Source organism: Centroberyx gerrardi, chromosome 19 (assembly GCF_048128805.1).
Source record: "Centroberyx gerrardi isolate f3 chromosome 19, fCenGer3.hap1.cur.20231027, whole genome shotgun sequence".
Taxonomy (NCBI): Eukaryota; Metazoa; Chordata; class Actinopteri; order Beryciformes; family Berycidae; genus Centroberyx; species Centroberyx gerrardi.
In genome coordinates, this window is record NC_136015.1 from 18,758,197 (window position 1) to 18,780,897 (window position 22,701).

Below are 22,701 nucleotides of genomic sequence, written 5' to 3' on the forward strand. Positions count from 1 at the left end.
TAAAAAACAGCACCCCTGCTGCCAGGATCCACTGTTCCCTGGCTCTCTCCTTTTTGTCTCTCTCTCTCTGTCTGTTGTTCCATAATACTCTCTCTTCCCTCCTTCTTTTCCTCCCTTTGTCTCTCTGTCAATATGCTATTGTGTTGATTTCAATTACGGTTTTGGTTGAGCATTTCCAAGGACATAATGAGCCTTGTGTACACAACTTGAAACCGACCCAGCGGTCTCTCTGTATGAATCACTGGGTAAATCACAGCGCTGAGTATTGAGAGTTGGCAGGTCCAGAGGCACACCACTTTCTGTCTATCAAAGGTTTTCTATCACAACATTTTGACAACGGTGCAGAGAATGAAACAAAGTGAGAATATTATGGTAAACAGCTCTCCAGCTTCCAAGACCGCTTATTTTTTTTCTACAGAAAAGCATATCGTTGAACCAAACACTATGAATGCTTTAGGCCAAACTGATTTTCCATATTCATTTTGTCAAATAAACTTTAACTACCAGTCTTCTGAGTCATTATTGAATGCAAAGAAAACACACAATCCAAATAAGCGATAAATTGTGAAAACAATGTGGAAAATGTGGTGTGATTTGTGGCATTGTTGAAATGACTAATACGTTTCCTATATGGTTCATTTACTTTGTGTTGCAAAAATAGAAAACCACAATGAAAATAGTGAGGCTTGATTTTCAAAAGAGTCGGAGTAAACCAAAAAGTAATTTTATAGTGATACGAAATTGGTGCTTAATCATATTTTTGAAACACACAAGTTGGCAGAAATGTGGGAATTTGAGATTTTAAAGTTTATTAGGACAAGGTCAAACATCCAAAAATATAAAAACCCTGAGAACAGAAGAGAGACTATGACTGGATGCACTGCTGCCAGAATGCTCTTAGTTTCTTTTGGGAAAATCAACCTCATACTATCTCACATGCATTAATATGACAGAAAAACTTTTTTTTTTGCTTCCGACTCTCACTTTTGTGACCTACCTTTGGCTTTCTCTTTTATCTACGCTAATGTACCATCACTGTCGAAACTACCAGGCTATGTATAGCTGGAGAAGACTTTTTAAATCAAGGACTCTGACAGTGTTATGTCTACAAGACATATCCTCCACGATTCACTAAGAGCCTTTATTTACAGCAGAGAAAGATGAATTGGACAAAGTTTTCTGCACGTCTGTAATATGTAAGATGAAAGCCAGTTCATCTTGGAAGTCAAATGTGGTTAATGAAAGCAAGGGGCAATTAATTTCTGACATCCTGCTTTGAAAAACATGAACTTTCTCTCAACATTAAAAAAGAGGGATGGACAAAATGTTTTGCCTTGAACTTCAGTTCTTTAGCTCTCTGAAGCGGGCGTGAGCACATCCAACAGAAATGTTTGCTTTTCTTTTTTGATATGGGTACAGCGATGTCGACGTTTGCTTGTTATTGCAATCAAAATTCATTCTGGAAATGAATTTTCACAGTTGGTCTAGACAAGGATAATTTGGCCATTCTCCATGACAAGATTCCAGTGGCAGCATACCTCAAATCATTGATAACACGTGTTTTGAAAAGTTTTTCCTCAAAAGCAAAGAAAGTGATAGTGGAATGGGAAATGGTTCAGAGAAAAGGTAGCAAAGAAGCATGAAATATACACTGAATTTACAATGATAATCATACTTTACTCTGTCCTCTTTCCTCCCCTCTGTTTGACTCGAGCAGATGCACAGATCACTATCACACTTCAGTCACGTGATTTCTATCCATTAAGTGAAAATAAATACAGCGCAGTAGAGATAGTGTATGAATGTATATTTTCACAAATCCTCCACTTACAACGGGGCTCTCTAATGTCAAAGTGGGCCCTAAAATTACTCCAATTAATTATGCGTATCGGGACGTATGGGAGAGGAAGTACTCGCATTCACCCAAGACACGGGAATGCGGAACGAAAACCAAACAGCCAAACAAACTCGGACCCGCTCATTCACCCGGACTTCTGAGCCTTGTTGTGCACACCAGCAGAGGGGCGGTCTGACAGGGAATCAGACTTTGTTGTTGTGACGCAAGTTTTCTCAACATGGGAATCTTTTCCTCGGGGATCCATCCAGGCAGGAATGTGCCTGATGATGACTTACTTATGTCACTGGTCCAAGTCATGTCAGTCTGCCCTTTTCACTGCAAAAAATCTCCATCTTAACAAGTCATTTTGTCTATTATTGAGTCCTAAAATGGTAATTTTATTAAAACAAGTGAAGATGTCTGCCAATGGCGTTAGATAATTTCACTTGTTTCCAATGCAAATCAACTTGTTTCAAGAATTTTGTAGATTCAAGTGTCATTTTCTTGATAGTAGTGCAGTGATCTGTCTTATTCTGACTTGTTTCAAGATATTGGCGCTCATTTCTAGGAAATTCCTGAAACAAGTGAAACTGCATTGGAAGCAAGTGGAATTATCTCACCTCATTTGCAGAATTTTTCTCTTGGTTTAAGAAAAATAAGATTTGAAGGCTGAATATGAGACTAAATGACTTGTTAAGACGGACATTTTTTGCAGTGTTCCCGAAGCACAGAGGGATCCCACAAACTCCGTCCCACGGAGGAGGCTTTTTTCATCCAAATATTTGAGATGGCATTCCTGTGTACCATCTAAATATATTTTGCAGGGGTTTCCTCTGCCAAAAAAAGTTGCAGAAATAGATGGGAAAGGACGTGGTTTGCTTCAAGACGGGCCATGACAGCAACACTGGTATGCTGAACCTCCTAGCCAGGCAAAGTTTCAGGGGAAATTGAATCCCACTTGACATAAGCTCTACATCCAGCGTTCCACTGTGTGCGCCAGCAGCGCTATCTATCACGCTGGGTGTCTCTTCTAATCAAAATGAATGGGCATTTAATGACAGGGGTTGTTTCCTTCAACGTCACATTCGTGTTTATCTTTCATCCTAACATCCCATTAAGCGAGGACTCCAGAGTTTATAAACCATCGCTGTAGTCATGCAGGGTTACTTTCACCGCAGAGAAATCTCCACAGTAAACTCCAGCCCGGGCCTTTCTCTCTCGCTCTCCCTCCCCTTTGCTACGGATGGATCATCAAAGCCGGAGAAGAGGCCATTGCATCAGGTTCCAGATAACGTTAGTTACGACTTCTCGCCTCATCTTCTACTCTCCCACTGCTGCTGGTGGCTGACACACACACTGGGCCATGTATCATCTGGGATATCTCTGTGGCTGGGTGAGGCGCTTTGAAGTCATAGTGCAGTACTGATGGCAGTGTGCTGTACACACAGAAAAATAAAGGTGTTGAAAATGGTTCTTCGGAGTGATGCAATAGAATAACCATTACTGGTTCCACAAAGAACCTTTCAGACCAAGGTTCTTTAAAGAACAATTTCTGCACTCCTTTGCTTAGACATCTGCATTGTGTTTTTGTTTATCTGCCCTTGTAGAGCCGCATTTGCAATTGCACAATATATACTATGGAGGGGTTTGGTTATTTTCCACTTGTATGCCATCACTGACCATCCAATAACCAAGAATTTAAGAATATATTACTGTAAGATTATATGGTTCTTTGGGATATTAACGGTTCTTGAAAGGTTCTTTGTGGAACCAGAAATGGTTCTTCCATGGCATCACTCTGAAGAACCATTTTAGGTGCCAGTTTGCACCTTTATTTTTCTGTGTGTCAGGCAATACAGGGCAGAGAGAGCGGTGGTGGAGTAGGACGCTGAAAGCAGTGAGTTAGAACAACCACCTCCAGCCGAATTCGATGCCGTGTGTATTTGCTTGTAGGTGTACACACATCCATCTGTGTGTGGGTGAGTATGCATATGCTTATGTGCCTGCGTTTCCCCTGAGTCATGCTGAACCGATGTCCAATCTAAACAGTAGAGATCAGCAGGAAGAAGAGGTGCAGCGGCCTGACTGACTTCTCCACATGGAACTGCTTCAGTCTGACCTGCAGTTCACCGCTGCTGCTGCTGCTGGACAGGAGGGAAATAGATGCTGCTGTTAATGACAATGTGCACCTCATCCGTAGTTATTATTGTATCGCTGCCATACTGTAACATTGGAAACATTTGCTGCTGTCTGACCTTAGGTTGATAATGGCTGGCAGTGCTGATAATGTGCGTCTTTATTGTCTGTTGCTGACTGGGTTACAGCTCTTTTTGGAAAAGCTGCAATAAAAACACATTCATGACTATTCTTCAGTGAGTTTATATCACTCTGACGAAGGCCATGTAGCCAAAAACTTTTGGTGGGATAAATAAAGCACAAAACTAAAAGAAAAGAGAAGAGTGTGCGACTTGAATTTTCTTTATAAGTGAGTTTATTACCCAGCAGAGAAGTAGGAATATTGCATCAATAAAATGCACTATGAAACAGTTACAAAAAAGCATCTCAGTCAGATAGCACAGTTCATCAAGACCACACTCTTTTATTTTGGATAATCTACAGTATATTTCTATTGGGTTAGAAAGTACAGAGATTCATTAAGCCCTGGTCTAAAGGTTCTTATACCTTTTCAGCTCATTAAAACACACCAGTGCTCTTGTCACATGGGGATAGAAACAGGTCTGTGACCCATTTTGGGTCCCAACCCATAGTTTACGAAACATTTGCCCTGGTCTTTGAGCTGGATAAGCTCATATCAAATGTACAACCGAGAGATTGGATGGAATTAAAATATGCTTTGTCTTTTTCAGTCATCATCAGCACAGCAGCAACACAGTCAGTGCTATTCCTAAACTGAAAGAAGGAAGAGGAGGATGGTTGAGAGAGAGAGAGAGAGAGAGAGAGATAGAGAGAGAAAGGAGGAAGAAGAAGAAGAAGAAGAAGAAGAAGAAGAAGAAGAAGAAGAAGAAGAGCATGTATACATGGAGGATACACAGCGCACCATGTGTACAATCCCTGGCCTTTCATGTGCCCGGGTCTCTGTTTATTTTTGCTTTTCTCAGACTGAAGTGCACAAGAAGTGTGTATACACACAGTGACAAGCAGAGGAGGGATCAAATGATCAAAACCAGTGCAACCAGAGTCGGGTCATTATGCCCAGACAACTCAGGGAAATATCCTAGAACACCAAGGAGGTATTTCCACAGAGCTAGAATTATACAGTACAATGTGACCCAAACCCATATAAACATAGTGGTACTCTTGTATTATGGGGACCAAACACAAACAATCCTACAACCTGGTCCTGCTGTGTTTCTGTGTAGCTCAATGGGTAGAACACTGCAAACATTAGGTGCTTAATTTCCATTGGGGGCACGCTTACTAAAAATGTATGCGCTCATAGTACTGTAATGCGCTTTGGATACAAACACACAGCAATTCACATATTGTCGTTGTCAAGTGAAAATCTCATAACACCAATTTTGGTGATTTTAATTGTTCAACTTAAATTGAAGGATCACATGCTCCTCTATGGGTTGAGGAAGTTCTATGACCTCTTGGGCTTATGAAATTCTTTCATTGGATAAGCAGAAAAATGCATGGCTGTCGAACTGTAAACAAAACAGTTTTTCTTAGCTCCTGAAACGTTGACATTTTGGAGATACATTTTAACCCAACAGCAATATGTTTTAACCTCTTTTTGGGTCCTGGAAATTGTGTAATATATTAGTAAAGATAGTATCAAAGATTATTACTGCACTTACTGTACTTCCTAGGTCACAGGAATGTCAAGAATTGAAAGCAGAGATGGGAGACGAGACATGATAGCCTGTATCACTAATATCCTCAAGATGTGTACATCATCATTCGTAATGGATAGTCATCATGGGAGCGCTGTTTGACAGTTATTGAGAAAATGTGAGCGCTCTGGCAGCTTGCATTATGTCTGAGCTTCACCTCATGACTGTGTGGGTCCAGAGAGCCGCGTCCCATTGGATCCTCCACAGGCCATCAGTTAACCTGGAGGTCCTCTCATCCAAACACAGACAAACACAGACGCATGTAATGGACTTGTGTATGTCAAACACACTCATGCACACACACATATGCACAAATGAATGTCATACGCATATGATACAGACTTGCTGGAGTATGCATGCACATACCCCACACACACACACACACACACACACACACACACACACAGACACATACAGGCCTCTGGGGGATTACCCTCTCCATCTCTGTACCACTACAAACATGTCCATTTAAACAAACAGTAGGAGCCATTTGTGGCCATTTATATTTTTGTAAACTCAAACCAAAAAGCACATTCATCCATTCAACAGATCTATGAGGGGGTCCCTGTGGGGTCGTTGTGTGACAGAGTGTTTTAGGATCAGTCTGACAGCTACTGTGATACACTCTTACCTTTGGGAATAGATGGCAGCAACAACAACCTTTTAGCTGTGGCTTCCAGTGTGCTCCAACAAATTACGTACAACAAAATAAAAAATGTCTCAGTTTAATCTTTATTCAGCAGGCGAGCTCTACAAAGAGGTGGAAGTTAGGGCTACATAATTCAACGCCTTGTGGAGACATGCCCATGATAAAAGTTCCACTGTTTACGTGCTTGAAGCATGTAAACAGTACGACACTCCCAAGTGCAACTCCCAAGAGGAATTGTTTGATGAATCTTGCAGCACTAATGTAGCATAGATTCAGGACGGGGCGGTTTTCTATAACGGTTATAGTCTCATTTTTCAGAGAGTAAAAGTCCATAGAGTTAAAGAGAAATATTAAGCACATACAAGAAAACTTAGGTCTATGCAATTTTCGCGTTTATTGTCATTTTGGTTTCATCTTGGTCTGAATAATCTTCATCAGAGCATACTATATTAATGGATCTAAGTATGCAGAGTTACCAAAGTTTGGTAGGGATTCTTCATAGAGTAACAGCAAAAACTCCCCTCTGTGGTGTATGTATTGATTAGTAGAAATAATGGCGATGGCAACCCTCTAACAACCATCAACGGAATGCAGAAAGGGCACCGAAAACAAGAATGTGCTTTTGGTCGCAGAAGCTGCCTGGTCCAATAAAAATAAAAAAAACTTTATAGTTCCTTCACTGGCTCCATTGTGAGGCCAACTGAGGCGAAGAGATGCTCTGTGGTTCCGTGTGGTGATAGATGAGTAAAGTGGATTACTATATGTGGACTTTTGACTTGTACTGTATGTGGTAGGGTGATGTTTTTTTGACAAGCAGCGGGTAAGAAATAGCAGGGGGTCGGCCACTTCACTGTATCTATACGTCTCCCCTTCCCATCTGCAGTCGGCGGTGCCAGCTCCGGCCCTGGTATTGTGTGGAATGTGAGAAGCCTGGCTCGGGTCCCAGACAAGGCAAACACGGCTCTGGACAGGGTTAAGAGTGTGTGTCTGTGTGTTTTCAAAGCATGTGTGTGCATTTGCGGTTGTGCGCTTGTGTGCCTGTGCGTGTGTGAGTCTATATCTGCTTGTATGTGTGTGTGTATGTGTGTATGGGGAGGCCAAATGAGGTGTCACACCAATCACGGCACTAAACCGCTAAACCAGGACCCGTAACAACGTGCAAACCGCCCACTGAACAGAGCAAGGCTGTAATCGGCCTGTCATTCCGCATAGCTCCAGACTGTCTACCATAAAAACGTGTGGGTCTGAAATTGTAAGTTAATACATCACAAGATACGGGCTCCAAAAAAACAAAACGTCTCACCCACCGACCCTCTTCTCTCAACTCTCACCCACACCAAAGGGGAAAAAAGACTAAATAAATAAGTGAGGTAATTCCTGGATGTGACACGAAGGCTTAAAGCACAAGTGGCTCATATCCCAACACCACCACCAGAACAAAACAAAAACAGTGGAACGAACCATTAGTCATGTTAAGATCTATCTAGCCCACGCTGTGAGGGAGTCAAACTGTTTATCTTTCACCCAATATCTCGCACTCTTTCCCCCCTTTCTCTCTTTTCACCTCCGCTTGCTTCCTCTCATCAGTTTTCCACAACGCCGCCTGATTTTCCAGCCCATTATTCTTTGACTCAAAGCGTCCCCGCTCGACCGTCTGACTGCGATTCTGCTGTTTCTCTAATTTGAAATCATGGGAACACTCAATACGCTTGAGGAAAAGAGGCTGAACTCCAGATAAGGTGAAACGGTTGTGTCCTCTGGAACCCCTGGAAAGCTCCCCAGCGTTGACAGACAAAGGCATCCACTCACGACGCAACATCTGTCGGGGAGAGAGGGAGAGACGCTGCGGGGAGAGTCGGGTTCGGAGGCAGCATGCGGGGATGCCTCAGGAATTTCACCCCTGCTTCACGGGAGTCGGGCCTTAACTTTAGGATTAATAATTGTCAGATGCAAGAGGACTCCAGTGGAATTTGTCTGGGATCGAACAAGACAACTTGTAGAAGATTGCATGAACGCACCGTATTCCTCTTTTCTCTTTCTCTCTCAAAATCCTCGCTAGAATCAGCAGAACAAGACGTGCATGTTTTCTATCTGTTCCTGGAAGCAAAGCAGCTGTAAAAGAGTGACCGACACGTTTATGTAAATTCATACTCTGCAGACGTCCTGTGGAATCCATTTTGAGGAGCTCACAGTCTCAAATTCAGTTTCCTTTTAATAAAAAAATAAAAATAAATGATGTTTCAGTTCCCCTGACCTTGATTTACAGTACAGAACTTAAATGAGCCTTAAGTCTGTAAGAACATGAATAGCAGCAGATACGGGTGACTAATATTTATCAACTGTTCTGCTTATCAAGAGTCATTATAAAAAAAAATGCAACAAAGATAACCGCTGGTTCTGCGACCGAAAATAATTTCAAACTCAGTGGTGATTTGTTGCAGTGGACTGCGATAACAGCACATTACTGGCCCACTGACTGTGTGTGCGATCAGATTGACAGCACTGTCTAATGTTTCACCTTGTCTGAGCTATTACTATCTTATATTTGGGTCATAATCACTCAGCCGTAGCACAGAGAGGCAGTGGCAGAGATATAGCCCTGAACCCTGTGCTTTTGGCAACACTACAGGCCGTAACTTACACACACACAGTGCTAATGACTTCCACTTGCCTGCCCAAAACAATATTATTTATGTTCTCTCCTTTGAAAAGGCTTTTGGTCTTGTTTCAGCCATTTTACAAGAACATATTTGAATGCCACAGTAGACTAAAATATCTAAATATCAGTTCCACTGGTGTATGGTAAAGAGGTTGATTTCACCTGAGTGACATGCTGCAGAGCACTCACATTTATAATACCTCCGGCAACCAAATGAAGAAAAATTAGAGCCATTACAGGAGTGAATATACTCGGGGGCGCATGGAAACACAAACCTATCACAGGAAAGTCTCATTTTACTCCACAGATACAACGGTGGGTGCCAAGCTACAAGCGAGCAACGATGTTTTCAGCAGGGACATAATAAATGCTTCATATATTTAGCCAAATGCAAAAATAACTTTGCAATTAAAACTAAATAAATCCCGTACAAAGTGCCCACCGGAGAGTGATTCGGTGGAGTGAGTGAAGGAAATGAAACCACATGCATGCGTGATGCCTCTCAATAATGGACACTAGACAGACTCAAGAGCACACGCAAAATTACCAAGAAATTTACTTCTTCATTCATTGAGTTTCATTACCAGAGCACAGAGCTATAGGAGGGCCTTTCTGCCCAATATCAAAGCTTCCAGCATGCTTGGGGTTTAATGACTTCACTGAAATATGACTTCTGGAAAAAAGCGGTCTCAAAATGAAGTGACTTGCCATATTGACTGTGACAAAACTACTAAATGCCCCTTTTCCTGAAAATCAAGAACATTAACAACGTCGGGCTCCATTTTCACATCCATGTGGAAATACTGTGGCATTGCCATAATGTTTTTCCCTATTCCCTCGACATGCTTAGCAGAAAGCTCCGTTTTCCTTTTCACTTTCAATGGCGCAAGTGAGGCACTTTTCTGGAAGCCGTTGCTGTACCGTCCTTCAGCAATTTCCATGGTTCCCTTTTACAAGCTTTGGGGTCAGGAAGGAAGAGCTTTTTATTCCTCTGAGCGTCTCCTAGCCTCTCTGCATCATCCGATTGTTAGTTTTGGCCCGCGTTATCAGTGAAAATAAACTCTGATAGAGGAAGTCACCCCTAAAATAGATTGGTTTCTCCTTGGCTCCCTAGGCATGCTGTGTGGCCCTCTGATAGCATTAAGTAGAGAAATATATTCGCCCTTTGTCATATGAACTCCCACTATGGAAAGGAAACAAGTCGCTGCCCACATGTCGGGGCGTCCTTTTAACCGCTGTTTATTCTGATCAGCGTGGTCGTGTTCGGCGAGAGGCAGAATTATGGGAATTTCACAGGGATAAGACACTGCCGATAGCTATCCCCCCTCCCCTTGTTCGACAGCTTAGTTTGGCACAGGCCGTCCTTCTCAAGAAACACCGCTCCCAACCACTTTCTACTGTCTCCACCAAGAGGGAACTGGGAAGATCTATTACTTTCACTCCCAAAAGCGGAGACAGAATTTGGCTTGCTGAATTTGTCTCTTTGCCAAATTTTCATTGTCCTTGAAATATTAGAGAAGTAGAACGTTAGTCTTCAGAGTACACTGCGAGATGGAGAGTATGTGCTTCAGAATCACAAGGCATAGACCAGAGTATCCTATCTACACACAGAAAAAGAAAAAATAAAGGCGCCGAAAATGGTTCTTTGGAGTGATGCCATAGAAGAACCATTTATGGTTAAGAACCTTTCAGACCAAGGTTCTAGAACCATTTCTGCACTCCTTTGCGTAGACACCTGCATTATGTTTTGGTTTATTTGTCCTTGTATAGCCTCCTTTGCACAATATATACTGTGGAGGGGTTTGGTTATTGTCCACATTCATGCCATCACCCACCATCTAACGAAGAATTAAGATGTTCTTGAAAGGTTCTTTGTGGAATCAGAAATGGTTCTTCTATGGCATCTCACCGAATAACCATATTAGGTCCCAGTTCGCACCTTTACTTTTCTGTGTGTACTCTTTGACTGAATCATACTCCCGAACCATTTAAGTATTCAACCTTTCCTTTTCTTCATCTTTTAAGTATAGCCCACGCATGCTCGTTGCACTCTGACTAGATACGTGTGAAGTAGCTTGTTTCCTGCCGCAAAATTCTCCCTGAGATCAGAGGCAATCTTGTCCAAGGTTCCTCTGCTTTGCAGGCCGGCTGTGGAAGTAATCCTTGGACAAACAGAAGCCACCTTTGACTGGCCAGGAATGTTATCAGGGTCCATATACTCCACCATGGACTGAGGAAGGAAAGATCTCAGACTGCTAATGCTTCTCCAACAGCTGTTTGCTGCGTGTCTCTCTCTCTCTCTCTCTCTCTCTCTCTCTCTCTCTCTCTCTCTACCCCCCACAGCGGAGCGAGCGCCAGGCATGGGGGTGGTATCTGCCGTGGTATCCTTTGTCCGTCGCTTTCATCAAGGCTGGCTGGAGCAACATCAGGGCCAGTTTTCCCTTAGACAAGCAGTAAAAAGCTGGCGTGATTAAGATAGATAGACTGGCCAGGACACTTAATCTTCTGTCCAATGAAAAATGTTAACTGCATCCTGATGTTCCCCCCCATGCAGCGTAATTAGGCTGAATTACCACTGTGTGTTTAAGCGTCCCCTCTGAAATGCTTACGCCAATTCCCTTCTTGTGCTGATCTGTCCACTTGTTGCTGTGGCTGTGGTGTTTTCTAATAGCCAAATATTTTTTTTCAAAGACGTGCCTTCAGTTAGTGTCAAGAGAGTTGAACGTCATTCTGTTCATCGCACATTTTGAAACACAAATCTGGTGTGTACTGGATTTTTTTTTTTTTATCATCTTCTATTTGCCTTCGGATGAAAAATGTCTGCGGTCCGGCGGAGAACTCCAGAGTGTCAGGAAAGAAGCATGATGGTATTAGTGGTGATGGCAGACGCTTTCACATGCTCCCATTTTTACATCTGAGGAGAAGTTATTCTAGAGGTCTCATTAGTCAAACCTTCAGTCTACCAATGCTGCCGTTCTGTTTTCATAGTATCACTTGTACTATCACAGACGGATGAGGTCCACTGAGCAAAGATAAAGCCGGTGTTATTTCACCCCTGGCCTTTCTTGACACATGGATCGCTTTTGGGAGCCATACAGACACACAAGGGTTTTCAAACGGGTGAATCAAACCATCTGAACTGCACTCTTCTATACTGAGCTGCTGTGGAAACTCATTGATAAAAGGTTCATAGTTTATATTTCATTGGCCGAGCATGTAGTGCTGGTACAGTTCAACCCTAGAGTGAAAAATAGAGTGTACAGATTTTTCACACTATACCACATCTTGAGCACTACTTTTTTTCTTATCTCTACTCTATATAGGTGAATCCACACAACTACTAAAGTTTAAACTAAACAACTAAATTTTCAACTCACACCGCCTCTTACACTTTGACACGCACTATATAAATTCCTCTGCTAAAGTGAGATAAACTCAGTGATATACAGTCCATTGATAAGATGATATTGCACAGATACTGTGCTGAAAGCCCCAAAATCCCTCTTATACAATATTTCATTCGGACTTGCACATATTTGTCTCTGCTCTGCGGTTTAATATGCGAGACTGAATGTGCAGAAGGGCGGAGCCGCCTCCCACATTACCTCCCTAATTACAAACTCAATCACCATCTCGCTGTAATACACTGTGACCAATGCCTGGCTAATTGATGAGGAATGAGTATTTCCTCCAACCTGAGGAGTGAAAAGTTTACATTCTGAGAGCAAATGAAAAGCAGCCGGCACACAGCAGCAAAGCCCAACGGTTTTTAAGACGACACGCTGATTGCTAATGAACGGAGGACTCAGCATGCTAACGGGTATTGACTAAGTTCAGGTCAATTAATCCCCCAATTCCACAGTAATCCATCAAATCCACCAGGTATTATGTGTGCATTTATTCACGTTGTCTTACGCCAACTCTTTGCCTTTACAGACAAAAATAAACCGTTATGTTTGAGCAATTAATCACAGATCGGACCCCCTAATCTTATTTGAGAGAGACAATATTGTGGAAAGTAGAGGAGCAGGAGAGCCGGTTATGCCGAAGTCGGAGGTTTGTTTATTTGATTCATGTATTCATTTCGGAGAGATAGTCTCGCTCTCTTTGGAGACACAGAGTCTCAAAGCTTAGAAAAGCAATCCGGCTGCCAAGCCGTATCACTGATGGCCTCACAACTCTCAAGTCATTAACATCACAGTAGAGCCGTGTTTTAGCGTAGTAAACACCTCAGTGGCTCTATTTGTATTTTTGTCATTCATCAAGAGTAATAAAATGTTTCAGGTTATTTTAATATCCCATAATTTCAGTTTTCAGTTCAATAAAAATGAGGACTGTGCTCATTTTTTGTGGTGCTCTTTTTATTTTAGGGGAATCAAAAAGGTTATATATCATTTTTTTGACCGTAGATCATCAGAGAAGATGTGAATCTTAAGTTATAGACACAAGTCCTTGACATGAATAAAAAAAGGGAGCATTCTCTGTCTCTCTCTCTCTCTCTGTCTTTTCCTTCTCTCTGTGTCTCTGGGGGCTCTATCTGACTTCCTGCCATTAAAGAGACAGCCCACTGGAGGACTGGGGGTGACTGACATGTAACTACCGCCGCTCTATGACCGACGCTCTGTGGAACTCAACTGGACATCTGTGGAATTTACTCAGGATCTGTATAGAGACCCGGAATAAAAAGGAAAGTTTACTTAGGAAGAATAGAGAAAGAGAGAGAGAGAGAGAGAAGAAAAAAATAGATGCGTTTGTTGGACAGATACAGAGACGACGTGTACAAGATGCGTCTAGAAACTCGGAGAGCTGAGTAACTTCCAGCACAAAAAGTTCAGTGCAGTTCATGTATACAGTTGCATAACAACAAAAGCGTAGTTAATGTAAATTGTGTTGGCAATTCAGGCCTCTGGATCATCAAATGTACATTTTGGTGCTGTCCGGTGAAAACCTTGTATCTCCGAAATGTCAACTTTTCAGGACCTAAGAAAAGCAGCGTTGTTTTCAGATTGACCACCATGCATTTTTGAGTTTATCCAATGGGGTTTTGCAAGGTCAACTGAAAATAAAGCATGAAAATCACCAATGTTGGAGTTACAAGGTTTTCACATGACAACAGCAATTTCCTAGCTTCAGTACATATTATCCAGTGTCCTCATCGCTGCGTTTCAGAGCATCCAAACTACCGAACATCACTGCAATTTCAATCTTTTGTGTGTTTGTTTTTGCTGTTCGTGTTGTCAGTAGCATTTATGTTGTGATAATGTTCTCGCCCTGACATTTCAATTTGACACTGGTTAGTAATAATCACATAGAAAAACACTCAAATCACAAAGCACATAAACTCTCCCTCGGACAAACACTTTCGACAAACACTCTGACGACTCTCGGACAGCGGCAAACACTGCTCGGTTCAAGCCTGAGAGCTTCATCCAGAAACCAAAACAAGTTATCTAGTGAAGCCACAAACATGCACTCTGCCGAGACCACACACCCACGGAAACACAAATATTTCAATAAACATACTCCGGCGTGACCGCTTCAAAAGAAACTGAGCGGGGTTATTACAGACACCATTCACAGACCAACTTTTTCAACAGCGATGAACTTCAACCATGATAATATTCCTGAAATTTCAATTGCCTATTTCAATCCACCATTAACAGAACAACAGAACGGCAAACAAACAGCCAAACCCCCTCTTAAAACTATGCTGTTCCTGATATTGAATACTTTAGCGTGGTGTTTTTTTTTCTTTCTTCAACTTTGGAAGTATTTGTTGTTGTAGCCATTCCACTCTGGTCAACTGAACTAAACCACAGCATGCAAACTCTGTCCACATTGCCCATGCAATTGCATCTACCACCTGTTGTACTGAGCCCCTCCTTACCTTCTGCAGCCACTGGGTGTAATTCTCCATAACGTGCTCGAGCTGCTGGATCTTCTGGCTGGAGAAGTCCGGCTCCGGCGGCGGAGCGTCTCTCTGCAGAGCGTTGGCGTTGTACTGGGAGCTGCCGCCTTTCGCTTCCCTGCAGGAGCCTCCTCCATTCCCCTCTCCCTCAGGTAGGATGAATGTGTAGGTGCATTGGCCTTGCTGGATCTTATGGTAACGTCTGTTGTTATAATTGCTACTACTTCCTCCACTACTACTACTACTACTGCTGCTACTACTGCTGCTGCTGCTGCTGCTGCCACCTGTGCTGCCCTGTCCTGTGCTGCTGGCGCTGCTGTCCGTTCCTCTCCTCTGCTCCCCTCCTCCGCAGCTCACGATCACCAGAAGTGCTGCCAACGAGAGCAAGTGGCAGCCGCACTTGTACCACAACATCATAGCAGCCTGTGGGGAAAGGTTGCAAGTAGAGTAAAGTCCTTGTCCTCGCTGTTGTGCCTCTTCCTGTGTTGCTCGGTTAGTGTTTTAGCCGGTTGTTTCTCTTGGAGCGGGATCAGAATACGGTGAGGAACACCGTTGACGTGGAACATGTGTCATCCATCCTTATGTTGGACCTCCGGTATGGAAAACTACTGCCGAGCATTGTCAGTTTGTTCTCTTCAACTCTCACTCTCTTACACACACGCACGTACGCTCCTTCAAGTTTTCGTCCTGGCAGGAAAAGTTGTATACGTCTGTTGCCGTGTGACAGCTCGGTTGTAAATCTTGATGTTCCTCCAGCAAAGCACAGCCAGACACAGACTGTGTGTTTGCATTTATCTGCTGTCAGTCTTTGCATGTAATATAAGTGCCAGTGTGTGTGGACGGTGTCGTCAGACCTCCCCTGGTCTCCCTGCCTTCCCTTCCTCCTCTGCTCTGTGACTGAACGATTGGAGAGAGTGAGAGAGACGCTCACTGAAGAACAGCTCCAAGCTTCAAGCACACTCTGCGCCTGCCCCTTGCAGAGCCTGCATAGGAATGTGTGTGTGTGTGTGTGTGTATGTGTGTGTGTGTGTGTGTGTGTAAGCCAGGCAGAAAGGGACCCCGGCGCAGAGGATGTGCTCAGACTACGAGGATCGGTTTACAGGCTCTGTGACCGCAGGCTCATGTGGTAGCCCTGCCCTTTTGTCTGCATCTGTGTACGTGTGTGTGTGTGTGTGGACGTGCAAACATGAGTGAATGTGTGTGTATAATTTATCTGTTCCTGCATACCGCGCTTCTAAGCACATAAACATGAGGCACTACCCTGCTCCCTACTATACAGTATAATGACAGGTGCTTCAAGTAGGCACAAGGGGGTAATATTTCTAGGGTTTTTATAATTAATTCATAGATTCTCTACATTATCTTCTTTCCCTTTTCATTCTTACTTTAAAATAGAAAACCACCAGCAAGGCAAGTGAGACTTTTATGTGTAAGCAGCCTTTTTTTTTTTTCTTCTTTGGAGTGGGATGGGGGTGGGAATCTTATAACTGCCAGACAATTAAACATGATGATTGAACAATGACAGATTTCTCATTCTGTGGCTTCAAATATTTACATACTCCCTCTGACTGAGTGGGATCAATTGTCATTTTCCCTCACTTTAGTCCAGAAATAGCGTCAACAGTTTCAGTTTGAGATTCTGCAAACGCTGCAAAAGCTCCGTCTGGTTCCCTGTCTTTCTTCCATCTATATCTCTATTACTCACACTCTTTCTCCCTTTTGCTCTCAATATCTCTCTATCAACCGCCCCCCTGCTGTTGTGTTTTCGAAAAAACAAAAGTGAAATCCAAGAATGAGCAGATACAGGAGGAATGTCTCTTCATCGTCAGCCAGAAGAGGGAGCGCAGCGGAGGAACTGCAGCGCTGAAAGGCCCCGAGTCAAAGATCAAGTCCTTATTATGGACAGTCCATTAAAGCCTCTGATTCGGGAGAGACAGAGCCGGCTGATTTCTGGCTCGGCTTCAACACTCCACTTTTGTCCAAAACACCCAGAATCTGTGTGTGACAGTGTGTGCATGTCTGTGTGTGTGTGTGGGATAATGTATGTGTATGAGCAGCATGTGCGCTCGTGTGTCTACTGTAGGTGTGTATGTGTGTGTGTATCTGTCTGGGCATGCCTACATGTTCGTAGACGTCTGCATGACCCTGTGTGTGTGTGTGTGTGTGTGTGTGTGTTTGATAGAGTGTGTGTATTCAGTGATAGCAGGGGGCTACAAAAAGTTGGGCCCTCTGTGTGGGAGCGGAGGGGTGGTGTGAATTAATGCATGGAGGAGACCCAAGATAACAAACCCCCAGAATAACCCAGCCTACCCAAGACACAAAGCATGTGCAAACATTTCTCGGAGAGCTTGTCTTTGGTTGACGCACTTCGCTGGTGTCCTAAAATATGGGCGCCGGTTGCTGCGTCCAAGGGAAACCAAGCGGGAGATAATCTTGAGTGTGTAAAATCAAAACTACGCTACATACATCCAAGTCTATAAAAAGAACTAAATTTAAAAAACACAGATGTCAAAAAAGATGCAGGAGGCTAAATCAAATGTTCTGCAAAGCTTGATGTACAGTGAATTTTGCGTGGGCAATATACAGGCAATTAGTGTTTGATACAAATTTGTGTACATGTGTCTTTCATTATGCTTAGAAATATATTTTGCAACATTAAAATTGACATCTTCGTTTTTTGCTGTATTTCTGCCCATATTGGCTTGTCTCACTAGAACAGGCAGCAGTTCTTATATGGAAGGAAACACACAAGCTGTTCATATTTACGAGATGTTAATTGAGTTGTGTAATCTCAGATCTGAATTTGCGCTGGAATGTAAACGTTGAACTTATTGAGAAAACAAACCTGGTGTTCAAAGCTGCGAGAGCGCGGCCATTTGTTAACCCTCGGAGTCCCATGTGGTCTCTCCCATGTCCCCCGTCCCACATACATCCACTACACACCCAGTTTGGTAAAACGCGATAATCGTTTTGCTTGTGACAGTCAAGCGCAGTATGGGTCGTGTCAGTTGTGAGAGGCCTAGAGGCAGCTGGCCTACATGGGAATCTGGCTTATGTTTTACTTGTGAAAAGTTTGGGAGGACGTTTTGTATAATTCAACATCAATCTGACTGCCACTTGCCTTCCGCATGTAATGTAAAATTGAATAGATGATGTGGGAACAAAGAAAATGAGATGTTTTTCAGTCTTTCTTGGTGGGATTGGTGGCATATTTCAAAATTCATGTAAATTACACACATATTGAAATGAAGTTACTGTGATAACTATGGTAAGTAGTTATTACACTGTAAAAACACATCGTTTCATACGATCTCAAAGAATGTAAATCTCCAGATGTAAATTATAATGATGTGTGATCGGAATCATGGACAAACGATTGGCTCATTATTCTTTTTCCCAGAGAAGAAAAAGGAGGGAAACTGCGGATTATAAATGCAGTTGTCAGCGAATGTGAAAGGGGAGAGCGTTCCCGTTTGACTCCAAAGACAAATCTCAGCAACTCATTCAGACCCGCTTCAATAGCTTCAGCGCCCTCAGTGTTTGCCCGTTTCTCTTAACGAGGAAAGTTTGAATTAATTACGTGGTTGCGTAATCCAGTCGGAACACTGATGGCACCGTTAGCAGACATGGCGCAGCTTTCGCCCCTAATCTGCGCCGTTTGTCATGGTGATGGTGATTAAAGTGTGCACAAACACACATACATACGAACACACATGCACAAGCACACACACATATACACTACCAGTCAAAAGTTTGGACACACCTGATTGAATGTACTATGTTTTTCATTATCTTAAAGCCATTTTGACCTAAAGGCTTATGCTTAAATGCTTGAAATGTGTTTCTTAGACAAATATAAATAGTGAACTTGATGCCTATGTATGAATTTTTTTCCAAAGCCTTTGCCTTTCCATCAAGGCATTTCAAAGAATCTAAAATAGAAGATAGTTTTGATTTGTTTAACACTTTTTTGGTCACTGCATTATTCCATTTGTTCCATTACAGTTTTGATGTCTTTACTATTATTCTAAAATGTGGAAAAATAGTAAAAAAAAAAGAAGAAAAATGCATGTGCCCAAACTTTTGACTGGCAGTATATAATGTCATGGTAATGCTGAACCAGTGCCAGCCTCCATGCCATTGAGTCATCAGCAGAGAGACCAATTTGCAAGTGCTAATGCGGGTCACTCCAGTGCATTATTGTCCCGTCTTGAGTGCGGGGCGGACCTGTCATATTCTGAGCTCCTTCTGAAAGAACCCCACTCCGGTCCGCCGAGGCCTCTGGGGATCTTTAATCTCACACACACAATAGCCTCGTTAGCATGTCTCCGAGTGATGACTTCACTTTTCACGCTTGACGGTCCAGAGGTGAGAGTTAGGGAATTATGTTTTTGTGTGTTGTTTTGAGCGGGTTTTTCGGTTTTGTGAGGCGCTCCCTCTGAGTGGATGTGCTGAAGTGCGTGTGTAGGGAGTTAAGAGGCGCACCGATGGCTTCCTGTGCGGGGCCGCTTCGACAACTTCACAATAAGCCTACAGCGTGATAAGCTCACATTTTAAAGCCCACTTACAGAAATCCTCATGGAAAATAATACCGTGGCTCACCCTCCAACGGATTTCCTTGCTGGGAGAAACATAAAAGGATTAAGGGGGAAAAGTAGACACTCAGTTGAGCGTAGAGTAAAAACAACAGAGGCCCGACGAGAACACCAGTTTTGTTATGCTAGGCTTTCTGGAGAATGGAATAAAACGTTAAATCCTTAATTCCTCATAGACCTATCCCAAATGGTACAGCATCACAAAAATAGCTTTATTTGGTCCGGCGCCACTATGCTTCACAAGTTACTGTGACTACACACACACACACACGCACACACACACACACACATATAGAGACATGCATGTTTCTTTTGCCACCAATCGCGGCTTGGACTAATTTCTGCCACTGCAGCAGATGACTTGATGGATTTCCTAAACAGCGCAGTGTGGCACATGCCTGCCTGGAGCAATGATGTCATCAGGGTGAGACCGCTGGTGGAGTGACACCGCGGAGCCATTAGCGCGAGGCGGCTGCCATTCCTCGTTATCCCCCGGGGCTCCCGAGGCTCCGCTCGCCGCAGGCACTGGCCTCTATCTGCTGTCAGAGCAGCCATGCCCAATCCCCGTCCCACCTCGCTCCCCATCCTCCACCCATGAGGCAGAGTTCAGGTGGAGTTGAACGGAAAAGTAAGGAGGTTTCTGTCCATCGGTATCGGGTGAGATGTTCTTTTATTTCAATTCTTGAAAGGGCAGATTTCCTGTCTCGCTGCTTCGACTTGCTCAAAAATGTGAGCACCAGAAACAGAGAGAGGTTAGGAAAGAGAGGATATCAGTTGTCAAGGTAACCGCTCTTCCTGTGGGTCCAAAAGCTTGGGGATATGACACCATGGTAGCGCTACAAAATAAAGGACAAAACAGCAACGCACAACAGAAACAGACGAGGGAAATTAGATGTAAGAGAGAAAAAAGAGAAAGATTAGTGCTTTGGATCCATTTGTAAGTTCAGGCCTCCAAAAGCTTTTGCGGTTTAGACCCCATGTTTGTTTTGCCTCTGCAGTTTACCCATTTAGCATCATAGCAAAATCAATTTGAAAAGTTGTTATATATGTTTGTTTATTTATGAAAAAGCCAAGACGTTCCATATATTATTGTGTACTGGTGCCATCTTATGTGCCTGTTTCAGTCTTGCCTCCTCCAGCAGATTTTTCCCAAATCTCATCATGGACTTCACATGTCACACTGTGGACTAATTCCCCCCAAATCACTTAGATCAAATGTGTCACAGTGCAGTTTATATGATGCCACATGAGCCATGCTTTTAATTCGCAATCAACAGGTTGACTGAACCCGCGTGCAAACAAACGAGTAAACAAAGAACACGATCTCTGCTGCTTCATTGCTTGCTTGCTGGTTTGGCCGGACAGGTATCTGCCATGTCACACACTCTCTATTCAGAGAGCTGAGTAAACACTAAACAATGCTGGTCTGCAGGACACAAACACACTCTGACAGACACACACAGGCATACAGATGAAATGACGCTTGCACAAATAGACTCACACACAAATACACGCCCACACACACACACTAGACAACATGTTTCTGCAGGAAGAGCTTTACAGCAGCTCCAGTGGAGGGACAGTGACTCTACTTTTAAAGCTGGCTGGAGTCTCCACAGCAACTTGTTTAGATCACTTGTCGCCTGCTAGCTTCTGTAATCTCTGTCATCTGGCAAGGATTTCAACAACTGGCCAAACAGAGCTGCTGCGTGCGTGTGTGTGTGTGTGTGTGTGTGTGCATTGTTTGTGTGTATTCAGCAGCATATATATCAGTGGACGTTGTTACCCACTCCATCTCCCTAATGAGGCTTCAGAAGTCCCTTTTATTGATCTATGTTTCAGACTGACGCTAACATACACACACAGAGACACACACCTGCACAAGCACATACCCACCCACCCACACACACACACACACACACACTGTAGGTACATACCATCTGTGACCATCACCCATCACATTCCTGAGCCTTGAGCTAATGTCCTCTTTGCAGGTTCTGCATCCTCCTCTGCCACATCAGATAAAGTGACGGTTCGCGACACCTGATCCGAGTCGATGACTGCTGATGTCACCGTGTTTCCCGTGTCACGGCACTTTGCGCAGGGTTTCACGACTGATCCATTATGATGACCGCAGATATCGGCCTTACACAAAAACAGGCTTTTCTATCATCATTCTTCTCCTTCCAAATACCTCATCACTCTCTCAGACACTGGTTCCTGCGAGTGTCTCAGTGTAATCGCATGGCACTATTGCCTTGGTATTTGTCAACGCTCCATAACATTATCAGACAATGCAACCTGATCCGCTGCGGGTACCAGATAGCAATGCAGCTTTAATTAGCTTTAACTCATTTAGCCTGGCTACTTGGACCACCGTTTGACATCAGTCATGACGAATGTGGCCCAGAGTCGCTGATGGAGACCCTTTGTTGGCCTCAGACGCATGAAGCCAATGTCATACATCAGACGGGACACGGTAAGCCCAGCTATATCTTCTTACGTACTCCGCTAATTTCACCACTGGCAAGCGTTGTTTGCTCTCTTCATCTTAATGCGCGGCCAGCTTGCTGCCATTTGTCATGTTGTATTTTCTTCTGTGGTAATGGGGCCGGTCGACCCTAACATGGGAAAGGAGCATGACATCAGCGCATGGTTATTTTCTTGACTCAAACTGCCTATGGAATCAACAACACATATTGAGTCAGGGTGTGTGTGTGTGTGAGTGTGTGTGCACTAGAATGAGATCACACATGTGAGAGCAATAAATACGTCCACCTATGACTCCCTGCCTTCGGTCTATTCAATTGCTTGTTGCCTATCGCGTTCAATGACTCACACACACAAGCAGTAAAGTGGTGTCGAAAATGGATGTCACACACAATTTGCCACATATAGAGTCGCTGTGTGTTTCCAGCTCCTCTGCGGCCTTTGTCTCTTTGTCTTGGCAGTGTGTGTGCGGCTCTGTGTTTTTGGGATGATGCATGGTAGTCCATCAGGCGGAGATGAATGGGACAAGGGGAGTCGGTTAAACCTACAGCTTTACCTCACAGCTCACTCCCCTCCGCCGCCGACTCCTAACGCGTGAAGGATGGAGGGTGGGGGGGGTCTGATAAGGAGCCTGGTGAACAAGGGTTGGTCTGTCCGTGTCTCTGTCCGCCCCACCTACACCTACTCACGGGTCTGTTTGTGAACA

The 22,701-nt window shown here is 43.6% G+C and overlaps 1 protein-coding gene and 1 long non-coding RNA gene across 2 annotated transcripts in view; both read right to left on the minus strand.

Moving 5' to 3' along the window:
* angpt1 (angiopoietin 1) overlaps positions 1–15,327 on the minus strand; it is a 50,491-nt gene extending 35,164 nt beyond the window's left edge. Inside the window, exon 1 of the mRNA XM_071915376.2 lies at positions 14,890–15,327. Within this exon, the coding sequence (XP_071771477.2) occupies positions 14,890–15,327 (438 nt within the window). The remainder of the gene's footprint in view (positions 1–14,889) is intronic.
* Positions 1–22,701, minus strand: part of LOC144542821 (uncharacterized) — a 104,946-nt gene that overhangs the window by 55,006 nt on the left and 27,239 nt on the right. The gene's annotated exons all lie outside the window — the stretch shown is intronic.